This window comes from Musa acuminata, chromosome BXJ2-7 (assembly GCF_036884655.1).
Source record: "Musa acuminata AAA Group cultivar baxijiao chromosome BXJ2-7, Cavendish_Baxijiao_AAA, whole genome shotgun sequence".
Taxonomy (NCBI): Eukaryota; Viridiplantae; Streptophyta; class Magnoliopsida; order Zingiberales; family Musaceae; genus Musa; species Musa acuminata.
Window position 1 is genome coordinate 35,075,929 of NC_088344.1, and position 15,241 is coordinate 35,091,169.

The 15,241-nt window shown below is 41.5% G+C and overlaps 2 protein-coding genes across 6 annotated transcripts; both read right to left on the reverse strand.

The window, feature by feature from the left end:
- Positions 1-479: 479 nt before the first annotated feature.
- LOC135617820 (F-box protein At5g39450-like) lies at positions 480-5,683 on the reverse strand. 4 transcript variants are annotated; one of them, XM_065118458.1, is made up of 2 exons: positions 3,186-5,683; positions 480-872 (listed from the first exon to the last, which is right to left on the reverse strand). In XM_065118458.1, exons 1-2 carry the CDS (start codon positions 5,017-5,019, stop codon positions 790-792), a joined length of 1,917 nt encoding a protein of 638 aa, XP_064974530.1. In that variant the 5' UTR covers positions 5,020-5,683; the 3' UTR covers positions 480-789. The 4 variants fall into 4 exon arrangements, with proteins under 4 accessions (XP_064974530.1, XP_064974531.1, XP_064974533.1 ...); XM_065118459.1 differs by lacking the exon at positions 480-872 and adding an exon at positions 1,229-1,660; XM_065118461.1 differs by lacking the exon at positions 480-872 and adding an exon at positions 1,688-2,839 and having other exon boundaries at positions 3,186-5,682.
- A 1,801-nt stretch (positions 5,684-7,484) lies between these two features.
- LOC135617822 (protein kinase STUNTED-like) lies at positions 7,485-11,301 on the reverse strand. 2 transcript variants are annotated; one of them, XM_065118463.1, is made up of 10 exons: positions 10,682-11,301; positions 10,486-10,607; positions 10,294-10,400; positions 9,518-10,141; positions 9,188-9,436; positions 8,920-9,086; positions 8,755-8,831; positions 8,519-8,666; positions 8,223-8,372; positions 7,485-7,975 (listed from the first exon to the last, which is right to left on the reverse strand). In XM_065118463.1, the coding sequence occupies exons 1-10, from the start codon at positions 11,039-11,041 to the stop codon at positions 7,715-7,717; spliced, it is 2,265 nt and encodes a 754-aa protein (XP_064974535.1). In that variant the 5' UTR covers positions 11,042-11,301; the 3' UTR covers positions 7,485-7,714. The 2 variants fall into 2 exon arrangements, with proteins under 2 accessions (XP_064974535.1, XP_064974534.1); XM_065118462.1 differs by having other exon boundaries at positions 9,518-10,228; positions 10,682-11,181.
- Between the last annotated feature and the right edge of the window lie 3,940 nt (positions 11,302-15,241).

The following is a 15,241-nucleotide window of genomic DNA, read 5'->3' on the forward strand; positions in this document are numbered from 1 at the left end:
AATTCAAAGTTCCAATCCGTTCCTCCTTATTAATTATCTTAAAATCCGATATTAGCAAAAGACTTTGAGGATTAATATCATAGCTTAATATACATATCTTAATATACAATGAAATTGTGGTATCATATGTTATCCTCTCCATGAGAACAATAAGAATGAACAAGATTATTAATTACATATTATCTTCTATAATTAATTATCTTTAATATCTCGATTCATATATTTTTAATAAATTATATTAAAATTTATATATTTATAAAAATAAAATATTAAAATTTAATTAAAAATAATTTATATAAAATTAAAAATTAAAAAAATTAAAAGTATATTAAGATCCCAATATAATTTTTGAAAGGATAGAGACCGAAACGTAAAAAGAGATGTAAAAGAACTATTACGGTATTACTGAAAGATTTCTGTTCAATCCAAAACCATAAATATATATTGATCCCAAGACATGAAAACACATTTGCAGGAGATGAATGTAAGATGATCCATTCCTTAGCATTTCCAGAAAAAACTTCACTGGTGATCACAAGTCATGCTCCCTTCAGCTGGAGCTGAAGAAGTTGCTTTCTTTAACCATAGCTAGCCAGTGAAAACTGGACATCCACAGAAGCAGCAGTGCCAACAAAAAGCTCTGCTAGAATGATACTGAACACTAGTTGCAGTTTCATCCTCCACATTGATTCCGGAGAAGGGAGCCACCTACAGCTACACTGAACACTTACTGCAATATGGTGGATCAGTGCAGGATCACTGGCAAGAACCAAATCATTTTCCGAGAAATCAAGGTTTTATCAAATAATTTACGGAACAGAATCTGTATCCAGAAGCAGAATCATTGTCATTCCTTGCTTCACAGCAGAAACCTGAACAAGATGATAGCAGTTAGCCTTTTCCTGACTTCTCATGTGTTCTACTCGGTACTGTATCAACGACATACCGAAATGTGCTGCCACAGGAAGAACACTAAATGACTCATGAACTGCGAAATCATGTAGGAGAACAGACTGAAATAAAAGTGCTACCAACATAATGTCACATGACTGAAAGAGTTTTTCCAGTTGAACAGAATATTTAAGCACTGATCAAAGAAGGCTACTTGTATCCGTTACCTTGTCATCTTGTCCATGCATATCTATGCTATGTACGGTGCCTCTCAAAAACAATTACAAGGTTATGAAATCAACACCAGCAACAAAATGGTGGACAATGTCGGACTTCATTTCTAGCATGAAAGATGATCTGATTTTATTCTCGTCCTGCACCCTTAAACCTTGTTGTAGCTCAGGCAACATTGGCATAAGCTGTGAAGTTTCGAGCAGCCGACAAAAAAAGGTTTGTAATAACACTACATTCTATAACTCCAAACATGGTATTTAGTAACAACGCTAAGCATAGCAGCGCAATATAACACATTCTGGCTAAACTAGCTCCGTGAGATGTTGGTTGCTACCGAAACTGGATCTCATGTATGTGAAAGTTGATACTTCCCAAAACATTCAAGCTTCTTTTATTTAAGCTTCCTCCATACGACTTTCCTGCATCCAACTTATAGATAGTTTCTGTCAGACTTAAGTTCTTTATATGGTCTTCGTGCTCTATGCATCCTTGGCTCTGTTATTCTCCCAAACACATCCAACCCTTGACTCCGCAGCTGCAGCCGTAGATGCTTATGCATGTCAGTTCCATGACAATTAGGACAATAACATCAATACGAATATTCACCTAAACCCACAACAGAAAAACAAGCTATGTTACTTCTCACAGTTATAACTCTTTACAAGAAGTTTCAATCTAATTTCTGGACTCCTAGTACGATATTTCTACCTGATCACACTAGCTATTAATTGACCCTCATAACTCCGAAGTTTTGATCCAAAGCTCTTACGTCTTCTATTGTCCAAACCTGGAGGTCTTGCTGGATTAGTTATTGGAGTTCACGTTGGAAATTCTCTTTCAGAGAGTACAGAATTCTTCTCATAATATGTTTCTCCTTCTACTTGTTGCTTCTCATGTGTATGAAATATTATTCATGTGCAAATATTACCAGCTTCCCCACTTGTTGTACCATGAGATTCTCCCGGCGTCACCAGATGCTCGCACTAAGTCATCTCAAAGAAGTATCGAACTGTTAAGTGTAACTTTTACAAACAGATCAATAAAGAGTGCAGACACTTCAAGCTGTGAGGCTGCTTCTTAGGTTTCAAACAATACTACTTTCTTTGTCATTTTTCTCATCGATACTGCATCTTTAGAATTTCATCAGACTATCCTTCCACAAGGATAACAAGCTAATCTCACAACATGGTAGTTAGACTCTTTCAAGCATCATCATAATTCTAAAACAGGTATCAGCGGTATCATCTATATATACCGATGACAGCATCCTATGCTGAAATTGTTAAGTAGACTTGCTTTCACAAGGAAATTTACAGATTTCCATTTAGGCCTCTTCTTATGCCTCATTTTGTTTGCCGTCGTTCTCAACTTCTGCCTATTTAATTCCCACATCTTCCAAAGTGTCCATGACTTGTCGTTCTGTCACAAGCATACCAAGCTATTTCCGCCACATGCCACTTTGACTCTTTCAGGCCTCATAATACTCAGAACAATGTCCATCATCCATATACTGATTAATTCTTGAGAATACTCACAAGTCTTTCGCTTTCAAGGATTTCACTTGTGTAACACAGGATGATATCTCATATAAACTTTTGGATTTTACATGGTTTATCACACAAAGATTTCATGAAAAATTTATCGAACAGCTATCTCCGGTGCTTTCTTCTCCAAAAAAAGTCCAGTCATCCAGTAGCATGTTTTATTTTTTTTTCTGTAGCCACATGGCCGAACAAAATGCTATAAATCAAAAGACCACATAAATCAGGCAGGACATCAAGTAGCATATTGAAAACCTAGTAAAGCTTTCTATGGTTCAGAATCATGGAGTGGCTTAGAGACCAATGAAAACATGGTCAAATAGGATAATAAACTACACTATTTTTTAGAGTGCAATAAGCTAATACACTCAAAATTAAGTGATTATAGCTGCAAACAGATTCAAAGGAAACTCGAGATCATAAAAACTTTGGTAGCTGCCGAGCATCTCGTAATCTCAATCAAATACAGGGATAGGCACAATAAACAGGACTAATCATAGTTTGGAGAGGATGAATGACCTGAGTTGATAGGGAAGCCTGTGAAAACGTTAGAGTAAGACTTTGTAAGATAGACAAAGTTTGCGATTGGTGGCAGCACCGGCACTCTTTCTCCTTTCTTTAGCAGCTCCTGCAAGTCCACCCTCTGCAAGGTCAAGATGGACTGGGACTCCTTCCACACAAATGCCAACAGTCCATTCTGTAACACAAACAGTGAGCCAGGCTTGGATCCTGGGTATCGGAAACCGTAACCATTCGCGATCCCCTCCCCTGAGTGACTAGCTTTCACTTCCACCTGAAGAGATTCACCGTCGGTCTCCCATGGGAATGGCTCTGATGTGGTCTCATCCATTTTCACAATGAACATTGCGGAGCCATTGGGATGGAGGACATAGTGGGTTCCTTCCAGTATCTTGGTGGCAATGAGAAGGGGGTGGCCGTTGACCTCCTCATAAGAAAGCAACAAGAAGAACAAGGCCTTCCCTGATTTGCCCTCGGAGGGCTGTCCCGGTGGCCAGCCAAAGGTGCCGCCCCACAGGCCTGCGTGCTCCTGGCACGCCATTGGGGCCTGCAATGGGAGCTTGTACAGCGCAAACCTGCTGTCGTGCATGTTTGGCCACGCCCTGTACGTGGTTACCCTCATGTGGGTTGCTCTTAAGCTCAGCCCGATCACGTCGCCTGACCTCAAGAACTCGTGGAGCTGCGCGTGCTTGTTCTTGCCGCCGCCCACAGGATTCCCGTTTCTTGAAATCGAACAGGGAACGTTAGGAGAGGTAGACCTGCCCATGAATTGTTTCAAGTACCCGGCCACGGAGGAGAAGGCTCTTCTTTTGTCAGTGGCAGTTCTCGTCCGGTGGTCGACGGCGTTGCTGCTTGCAGCGTTCCGATGCTCCGTCAAGCTCAATGCTAACTCTGCCGCCATCCGATCGATCCACCCTCCGCTAAGTTTGAGCATTTCGATGAGCTCCAACCTTCGATTAGCCAAGAGATTGGCATCATCGCAGAAGGAAGAACGTTCAAAGAGAGGAGCAGCGGCCAGATCCCGGGGGACCTTGAGGCGGATTCTGGCCGCCACCAGTTCTAGAAGCCGGCGGCGGTCGCTGAACGGCAATCGGGTGAAGGATGGGGAAGAAGAAGGCGGAGGCGGCGCGACCGAGGAACGGGAGGCGACAGTGGTGCGGGACCGGGAATATTTTCTTGCCAAATCTGGATCCTTCGATCCAGAAACGGAAGAGAAGCTCCGGGCGGGGGGCAAATGGAGCGGTCTTGGAGGAAAGGCGGAATCTTGGGGACGGGAATCGGCCTCCAGGAAGAGGACGTTGCAAGAGGAGTCGATGGATCGAACGGAGCCCGGGTGGAGGCAGTCCTCGCCGCAGTCTCGGCCATGGAGGAAGAAGCGAGAGGGCGAGCCATTGGCGTCGGCGAGGATCTCGAAAACCGGCGCCCAGAGGAGAGGCCCGGCGTCTAGGCCCAGATACCCGAGCTCCTGGGGGATGACGCGGACGCCGACGACGGAGAGGAAGCCCCACACGACGCAGACGACGTTGCCGAGCTCCGGATTCTGGTGCACCCATATGCCGAGGAGCGGCGCAACGGCTGCGAGGAAGCGGCAGAGGGCGCCGTAGGAGCGGACGCCCCTGCGCCACCGGGGAAGGAGGTGGGGCGGGGGGCCGAGGCGAAGGCACTGCGCGAGCCAGGCCTTCTCGGAGGCCGCGACGGCGACGTGGAGGCCACGGCAGCATAGGCCGAGCGCGCAGAGGTCGCGGGGGCGGAGGCGGGCGGAGATGAGCGCCAGTACGTCGTCCGGCAGCCCCAGGAAAAGAACGGAGCCACAATTCTCCGCCTCGCCGGACATAACTCCCAAGACACCAAAGCTGACTCCTTTCTTCTCTCTTCTCTATCGGAAACTACAACAGAGGCCACGGAAGAGCCCAAGGTGGCTCTTTTCTTCCCTTATCTCACCGTGGAGCCATAAAGACAGCACCTTTCTCCGCTCGTCCCGATAAAAAACCAGAGAAGAAGCACGCGAAGGTGACTCCTCTCCTCTCTTGTCGATCGAAGCCAAGGAAGAGCCCAAGACGGCACCTTTCTTCGCTTGTCTCGATAACAAATCAAAGCAGACGCTCACAAGAGGAGCTCTCTACATCAAGCAGTGCCTAATAATGAATCCATGGGTGTGAACATTTCGGGCGGACGCTTGCGGACTAATCTCTGAGGTTATTCTCTGATGTCCAGTAGAGGAGTGGCGTTGGCGTGGGGGAACGACTCACAAAGTAAAACTTCAAGCGTCAGACAGTGACGGACACTGTAGCGGTAAAGAGGCCGAAGAATAAAAGAGCTATTAGTGACTGAGCGGCGTGGAATGGCAGTTAACTGCAAAATCTAAATGATCTTTTTGCTCTGCTTTCTCGATGCAGTGGCGAGTCATATCAATGACACGGAGCTCCTCCTTCACACTTGCTGGAGATGGTTTGCAGCCCAGATTCCAAGTGTGCGTCCACACGAGTGCCATTTGCATCGTCTATCTCAATCCGCCCATCTTTTCAGCTCCCCACTACGGTCCATTTCCAGCTAACACAGAAGAATTGGCACACCGGAATCGGATGCACAGGTCAACAATGATGATGAAACTGAGGTAACATGAAATCGCGCATATCAACTGTTCAACTGCCGAAAAAAAGGGAGATTCTTGTCAGCTGGAACATGGTGAGGGAGGTGAGAGAGAGGAGGAAGAGACCTCGAAGTCCAAGAAACTAATGGGCTGTTGATCACTTCCTTTTCGGACAACAATTATTGCCGCCGTCTCCGACATACGGGGCTCGACTATTTGGATAAGCTTGACCTTGTACCACCATGAACTGCGGTTGCTTCATCTTCCCCGTTCCTGAAATGGCTCCGAAATGGCATCCATTTAAACGTAGTTATTGCATTGACTACTGTACACAAATAACTTGATGCTCTTTCTTCTTCTTCTTCTTCTTCTTCTTCTTCTTCTTCTTCTTCAGGTGGAGATATTTATTGCCTGCCGATTCAATTACATGCCTTTCCGGCCCATGAAGAGGCCTCGCCGAAGAAATGGGGAAACTACGGTAGCATATTCCAAAAGAGAGAGGAAAAGCTTTCCTTACACGTCTACGACTCGGTAGTCTCACTAAACCATGGAATGATAGAGAAAACTCAGCTGTTGTGACGTGATTAAAAGACACCACAATACAGTCTATGTACGTTTCCCAACAACTGACTGCTCTTTGATGGTGACGCGAGAGATGCAAACTTGCGCACCATCTGTTTGACGTTATTCATCTCGGGATCTCGTTTTCTTTTGATTTCTGCTTCATGTGGTGGGCTAGGTTACAGTGGGCCGAACAAGCAAGCGCCGAGTATCTCGTGGCCGTGTGGTTTGCCTTTGAGAGAGAGTGTGAAGCTGATGGCTTTGGACTGAGCTTTCTCTGCAGTTGGGGAAGAGTTATCGGCACCGATGGCCATTCAAGAGACTGATGGGGTGCCAAAGTGTTGCTGTCTCGACGCCCTCAGTTAGAAGTTGGCACAGCTCGATGTTGACCCGAAGGTGTAAAGTCGTTCGATAACCCTCGTGATGGGTGAGCGATACGATCGCTACGGGGAATAAGGTGGTCTTTGTGCATCCGATATGGGCTCCGGTCTCCTCGGGGATCTTGCACAAAAGTCAATGTCAAATGGAGGATTTCTCAATTTGACCATTCCGACGATTAAATTAGCTCTTCGTAAAGTAAGGGAATAAAAGGATGGCTAGTTCCCTTTGTTGTTCATTTATGTGGATGACTAGTTCGTACGATCCCTTATGGTCTATTGTCCACAGAGACTAACAAAAGGGGAGGGGCCGCTTGTCAACCTCGGTGACCAATAAGATCGACACGAGTGACTACCTATATAGGTTGTCATCCATAGAGGCCGATAGGAGGGGGGTGCCGATCTGTTCAGCTGCCCGGGGACCACTGCCCCCTGTGGCCGCTAGGGTCGACCCGTAGCCAACAGACCGTCACCCTGCTGCCAGACAAGGTGATGACTTGTCCTTCATCCACCACATCAGCTACACGATTGACCAGCTGGCAGGCTTTGATCAGTGCCAGAATATCACAAACTAACAACAGTCGAGCATCAATCTAATTCATGTAGTCTCTTTTGTCTGGTCTTGATGCAAAGTTCTCTGTGTCTCATTCCAGTTAAAGCATTTCAATTGTGCTTGATCACTAAGAGTTGTGGCAAGTTCAGTGCTGATAGACATGCCAACTAAACACAAGATCTTAGAAAGTGGTGTTCACATCCTTGTTAGATACTACATAAAACAATCAAACTCTGTTATTAGTTCCTCCATCTCTGTTCGAGAACAATGGAGAGGTTGTCGACATTTCTTGAAAGAAAAGAAGATGACTCTCGAGGGACTTGGAATCGAAGATGCAATGAGGCACCAACAAGTATTTTTCTGTATGATTTTGTAATCACATAAAACCCAAGGAGATTAGAGAAATAAAACCCTATACAGATTACGTCGGCGATGCACTCAGAACCAATTAGTCGAAGCTTGATGAATGGCTACATCTCCACTGCAAGTAGTTCTCCGCAGAGGCGCTCGAGGTTAGAGAATCGGATGTGTGATCGGTGCTGCTGATCGAGTTCAAGTCGTCCTTCACATCCAGTAATGCAAGATTGAGATGGGATTGGATGTCCGATTCTTGGTTTGGCATTTCATCATCTAACATGTCAGCCCGAGCGTTAACTTCTGACCGTGCCCATTCAACAGTATCATTGTCTCCTTGGAGTAGCTTCAAAACCTGTGGTTGAAGATGGTTCATGACAAAAGGTAAAAAGGCAAAGGCGGTCGGAATGTTAGGGAGCTTCAATATCCTATTCGGAATTGGCTTCAAGTCCATGACTAAAACCCTCTACTCTTTCTCCATGTAGGTTTACGAAGATGACTAGTTGCAGTACCTCTCGAAGCCCCCAGTTTTGTGCTACTTGAGACGGTATGATAGAACTTATCAAGAAGATTTGTATATTGAGCAGAAAATAAGATCTTACAAGGGTTATATGAGGTCGTGCATGATGAAGCCTCCTTGCACAAAGTGAAGCAGCTAGGATCATCCTTTCTACTTGATCACTACTAAATTCATTCTTTAAACCTGGATCAATCAGCTGCTTTGTGTCTCCATCTTGTAAGATTGGCTTAGCCTGCAATTACATGGGGTATAAGAATAAGAAAAAGGGTGTTGAACTAGTGTCGCAAAAGATCAACTAATCCTACAATGTAAATGCACATTCAAAATTTTTAAACCTCATTCATTTATTTAGGAAAGCAAAACCGATGGAGAACTTACCCACATGAGGAGGCTCTCCTGGCCCTTGGGACAACCAGAACTGATGGGCTTCCTTCCTGAAAGGAGCTCGAGAAGCACAACGCCAAAGGCATAGACATCGACCTTCTCATTAACTTTCCCATACAAAATGTATTCAGGAGCTAAGTACCTGTCATCGGGTGTGCTATCTTAGAAAAATGTTTTGATCTAACATTCAGAAAATAAATTTGTCTTCTTTCTACAGAAAGAACACCGACCCGAAAGTCCCTGCAACATCGCTGCAAATCAGTTGAGATGATGCTGATGCCCATTTCGCCAATCCAAAGTCAGACAACTGAAACTCGCAAAAGGCGAAAAATGTCGTGTGCATACACAAAATACTAAATACTATATAAGAAATGCATTGTGAAAAAATACAACACCTGTGGCTCAAAATCGTCGGAGAGAAGGATGTTTGAGGACTTCACATCCCTGTGAATCACGGGCTCAGTAGTACCACCCCCATGTAAATAATCAAGTGCCTCCGCAACACCTATTGCCACCTTATATCTTTCAGCCCAACCAAGAACATGCTTGTTCACTTCCTCACCTAACAAAAAGAAAACGGAAAAAGGAATAAGACATGTGATTTAGAGAAAGTGAAGCAAATCAAGGACGAAAATAAGCAATTAATGGGTGTCAAATGCATACCATGGAGGATTTCTTCTAAGCTACCTCGTGATAGATAGTCATAGACCAACATTAGACTATTATTCTGGAAGCAAAATCCAAGCAATGCAATAATGTTTTTGTGATGCAAGGTGGTGATAATCTCAATCTCTGAAACAAAGTCTTTCACTGCATCTTCAGATGGCTTCAATATTTTCACAGCCAATTCCTTGCCATCGGAAAGGCAGCCCTTATAAACACTGCTACTCCCGCCCTTTCCAATCAAATTCTCTGCATTGCAAATTCGATTAACATTAGAAATGTTCATGAATTGACGATAAATTATATGCATGACAAATTTTAGGAAACAACCATGCAGAAAGTTGGACGTTGCTTGCTCGAGTTCCTCGTAGCTGAATAATCTGCAAACAGATGAAAACTTCTTTCGAAAAGATTCCAACTCCTCGGGCAGCCTCCCTTCTGCATCACTGGGAAGAAAAGGGGTTGGTGGCAGATCGGCCCCAACTGGCACAATGGCTCCGCTCTCTTGGTCTAGGTTGAGTGTCGTATTTCCTTCCGACTTCTTGGACTTGCGATCAGGATGCACAGACGAGTATCGGCTCGGTAGCCACTTTGCCCATTGAACCACAGAGGCCTTGTGCTTCTCCGAGTAGAGGCTCTTCCTGTTGGTTAAGACCAGCCTTCTAAGAGAAGGCCAACCAGGTCTGGCTTCAGGTAAATCCTTGACGACAGTAAGTGCAGTGCTGCTCGTGGGAGCTTCAGTTTTCTCCACTGGGACCAAGTCCAATGATTCTTCCTCCTTCAGCTCGTTCAGGGAAGAAGGATCGGATTCAGGTGCACAGATTGAACAATTGCTTCTTGGTGAGCCATTGCTGGCAGATAAGCCATTCGCGGCGTGGGAAATGATACAACCATTCAGCTCAGCTTCTGGTGGAAACGAAGGATCGGAGGCTGTATCGTTCAGCTTCTTCGGGCCTACAATGGGGAACAAGCAGAACAAATCGTTGTTCTCGTCAACCTCAGTTGGATCATTACTTGACTTCTTCTGAGATCTGTTGTTATCTGTTAACAGTACTAAGCTCTAAGAACATAACACAGAACCTAATGGACGCCGGCAACACACCAACCTGCAGCTTCTCTCTGGAAGACGATCTTCCCGTCGCTCAATGCCACCACCGAACAGTCGTTTGGTAGCTTCTTGGCGCAGTGCTTAGCTATGGAGACCCAAGAAGACCTAACAGAGGACAAAAAGAGTCTCAAAGAGAGTTTTTGGGCACGAGGAGAAGCAAGCAAAGAACTCAAACTAGGCACAGACTCACCCGATGGCGCGGCTGTTCTTGGTGACCCCGAGGATGAGCAGTGACGCAGCGAAGGCTTTGGCCTCTTTTACCAGAACCTTGCGTATGGACGAGCCCTTGCAAATTTTCAGCTTTAGGTCGATCTGCCAAAGCAATCGATGAGGAGCAGAATGCAAATGGGGGGAAAGGTCGGATTATGAGGTCGAGGGGAAGCGACCTGCTTTAGGTTGCAGAAGCCCTCGTAGACGGCGAGCATAGCGTCGAGTTCCTTGGCGACAGAGAGCACGGCGACGGGCTGGCCACCAGGATCCTTGGCCGCTGCGGCACTACCACCGCCGGAGGATGATAGGACGTGAAGGGCGACGACAAGGTCCCCGGAGGCGGCGGCCTTGACCAGCGCCCAAGTGAGAAGTTCTCGGCTCTGCGAGTCCATTCTAACGCCAACCACAACAGTCTTCCCTCCTCCTCCTCCTCCTCCTCTCTCCGCTGCCTTCTCCTCCTGCTCCTCCTCCACAAAGGTCTCATCTTTCTCGCTCCTCTTCTTCTTCTCAGCAGCTTCTTCTTTCGCCATCTTCATGCCTTGTGTCTTCTGCCGCTGCGGCCTCCGGTGATCTCTATCCGCCTCCTCCTCTCCTTCTTCCCAGTGTGGAGTGGGGGGAACCAGAATGAGATGGCAAACCTTCAATTCCCCATCACCTGCAGTCTTCCATGCAATTCTCTCGCTGTGTTCGTGGCTTGTCCTTCTCCGTTCAAGCAGGCGGTGAACACACAAAAGGCTAGAAAATGGCAGGATTTAATTGCAGCTTCTTTTTGTTGCCATAATGGAAATTATTCATATAATCTCCTTCCCACAAATATTTTATGCAAAGAAAAATTCAAATAAATTCACATGGAAGTGCTGAAAATTATATATATATATATAATATATATGATTAAATCAATTCAAGACATTTTTCACTCTCATGATAGAATAATTATGAAAATAAATTATATTATTAAAAGCTTAATAGATAAGAGTTTATAGCATTATTGGGTTTGTTATTAGGAGGCGTTTTCTTTTCTACTAAGCTTTATGTTGTAATGGTAACCACTAAGAAGTGAAAGGGATATAAGTAACGTAAGATTTGCTTGTGTTACAAGTCATTAAGTTAGTCAACCCTTTCTATCTTCTAATGGGTAATTGACATGGTCAAATGATAAAGTATATTTAAACTTAATATACTTTTTTATTTATTTATTAGGAGAATCCAAGTAAACTTTTACAAATCCTATTTTCATTTGGAAAATATAAGAGCAAAATAATAAATCTATTGATATTAATATAATAATGTGCCATAAAATTAAGAATACACCCACCATAATTACTTCTAAAGCAATAATCACAAACAATATATATAACCCAACATGCATATATACATTTTGATTGGCATCACTGCTAATAGAGATTAGCTTAAGGTTGAAGGTGAGAGGTAGCTCTCAAACTATTGCATGTGAACTTATGTTTCTTGATTACTTTTTCCTCTCCCATCTTTTATTAATTCTTGGTCAATATTTTATTTCATTACTAACCTTCCATTCAGTTGGAAGTAGGAATATGTCTTTATCATTTGCTTTATGATCTATTTAAAGAATTGCAAATCCCAATAACAAATGAAGTTTAGATGTTAACCTAAAAAAAAAAAATCTTCTTATCCATACTAATATTTTTAAATTGTAAGATTTTATTAGTAAGGTCAAAATTTAGAATAAAATTAAATAATTCATGATGATTACAATAGTTAGGTTCTTCATTAGCTACATTAACAACTTACACATTATGAAAAATATATAAATGAGGAAGGTGGAATTCTTTGAATAAGCACATGAATCAGTCTTCCATGGGATTGCTTGCAAAGACTACTAAGTCCCAACCATCCATCAATAGCTAACAGTACCCACTCAAATGTTGACTGCACATGACAAATAGAGGGATTCATGATGATGGTAGAAAGATTTTAGCTTGTAGATAAATGTCTGTGGCAAAATGAGACAACAGTGAAGACATCAGATAAAATGTTATCCATGTGTAAGCTTCAAGTATTATTATTATTTTTCTTGGAGGTCAGACAGAGTGATGTCTTCATCAAGGTGAGTAGGTAGTGGAGGCTTGATGCATTAGGTCCTAAGAGAATTAAACAAGTGTCTCATCAATGGCACCACATGGGGTCCTGCTCTTTAAAAAGCTGCAAGAAGCATCTGCTGAAATGCTTGTCATGTGGATCCTAACTTTTAACCTGGTTTTGATGGCTTGTTGCAAGGATTGAAGCACTGTGTGTGTGTCAATTTTGTTCCTGTGATTGCACATTGCTCATGTTTTGAGAACAGAAATGGTCAGAGATGATGACTTGTTGCAAGGATTGAAGCACTGTGTGTGTCAATTTTGTTCCTGTGATTGCACATTGCTCATGTTTTGAGAACAGAAATGGTCAGAGAGATGATGAACATTTAGGTATGAGGAGAAAGACTTGCATGAAAATTATACTGTTTTTTTTTTTGAAGTTAGAAATGTGTGGAGTGTTTGTTCTTATTGGTTTGGACATGAATACTGTAGTGAGAATGATAACCTGGGAACATGTTACTGCTGGGAATATGATCAGGGAGATGAAAGAAGAGAGCAGCTCATCAAAAGAGAGACAGCTTGGAGACAGTATCTGATATATCAATTGCAGATAACTCAGTCTGAAATTTCTATCAGTTTTATTTGACTGTGAAACCTCACTTTCAAGACACATTTTCTACAGTAGAACAAATCCTTTTGAGGTATTCCTTGCATTGCTCTTAGATAGAGAGAGATGGAGAGACCACTTTGAGATGGTGGTTTGGCAAGATAGAGAGAGAGAGAGAGAGAGAGAGAGAGAGAGAGAGAGAGAGAGAGAGAGATTTAAAGCTTGATCAACATTCAAAAGAAACTGGAATGAAAATGCTAATCATTGCTCATCAATGCACCTGCAACCAAAGTGGAAGTTGTCTGTGGAGCATATCATCATGCCAAAAGCTGAGTTCTTGATGGAAGATGACAAAAGGTTTTGGAATAACACAAGAAGAACAAATCTTTTGATTAAAATTTTGAATATATGTTTAGTAGTTGAAAAATATACTAATATATTTATAAGTATTAACATCTCCTCTCATATGCAATCTTATTTTCTAAGTATGTTTAATTAAAAACTAATAAAATAAAGAGGGAAGAATATAAAATTTATACTCATTACATGTTCGGATATCATAAAAAAACTTAGTTGGACTGTATATATTTCAATATATCTCATTATATATATATATATATATATGTATATATATATATATGTATATATATATATGTATATATATATATATATATGTATATATATATATATGTATATATATATATATGTATGTATGTATATATATATGTATGTATATATATATGTATGTATATATATATGTATGTATATATATATGTATGTATATATATATATATATATGTATGTATATATATATATATATATGTATATATATATAACACATTACATCATTATTTTGGTTAAATCGGCTAAAGAAAATTTGATTGTGTCCATCTGTTTCAAAAAAAAAAAAAATCGATCATTTTCCTATCCACATAAAATCAAATGTAAATATCATGACAAAATTGGCTAAGAAATTAATTTTCCTACTATCTATCCATTAAATAATTATAAAATTACAAAAATTTGATGCATGTGAAAAGTAATTATATTTAAAATAAAAAAAATATTAAACTTATTAGTGTATAATTTGATTATCCGATTTAGATATAGATTTAGACATAATCCTTTCATATTTGTTACGATTCAATTTTGATCGAACTCATCCGATTTGGAGGAGATTGAACCCTATCAACTTCGAAGAGGTTGAACCTTATTGAACTAAGTTGAGGGCATTCCTAACAAATATCTTTTCGATGCTAAAATTAGTTTTAGGTTTAGAGGATTTGACTAATAACTTGAAGAACAAAAAGGTATCTTTGGACTGTTGCTCCAGTGATCGACAACAATTACAAGTGATAATTATTGAGATATCGATCGATTACATATCAATTATGTGTCGATCACATATTAGTAGATGATATTGAGGTGACAACCATATAACATTGATGTATTACCATGTAATGTTAATATAGTAGTCACTTAATATCAAAACCAAAAAGACTTCCTTGCTCATGTTTTCTTCTTTTCCTCCATCCTGAAAGATCTAAAGAGAGAACACAAACATACTCAACCTACAAAGAGAAGCAATAACAAAGAGGGAAAGTGAGACCGAGCAAGAAAATTCCAAGTTTTCCTCTCTCAAATTCTAAGTCTCCTAAGTAGATAGATGCAACTTTCTCTCTTATTGCAATTGCGTGTAAGTAGGAATTCATCAAGTTGTAATTTTGCTACTTATTGCTAAATTGCAATAATTAGGATTATACTTGTTGGATCAGAAACACCTCCACACATTATTCTAACTCTACACGTCATTTCTATTCTCATTCCCATCAAAAACCAATAAAAGAATAAAATATATTTTCAAAAATAAAATATTTTTTTGAAAATTATAATCCATTTTTAGATTTTTCCATAAACCGATAAACTAGTCTTGTTTTAGGGTTTTTACATCATGTTATAATATTTTCAGTAATATCAAAAAAATATAATTGATTCATCCTATGATCAGTTTATAGAAAAAAAAATATGAGTAAATTATTAGATAATTCTAATAATTGAGATATTTATCGAGA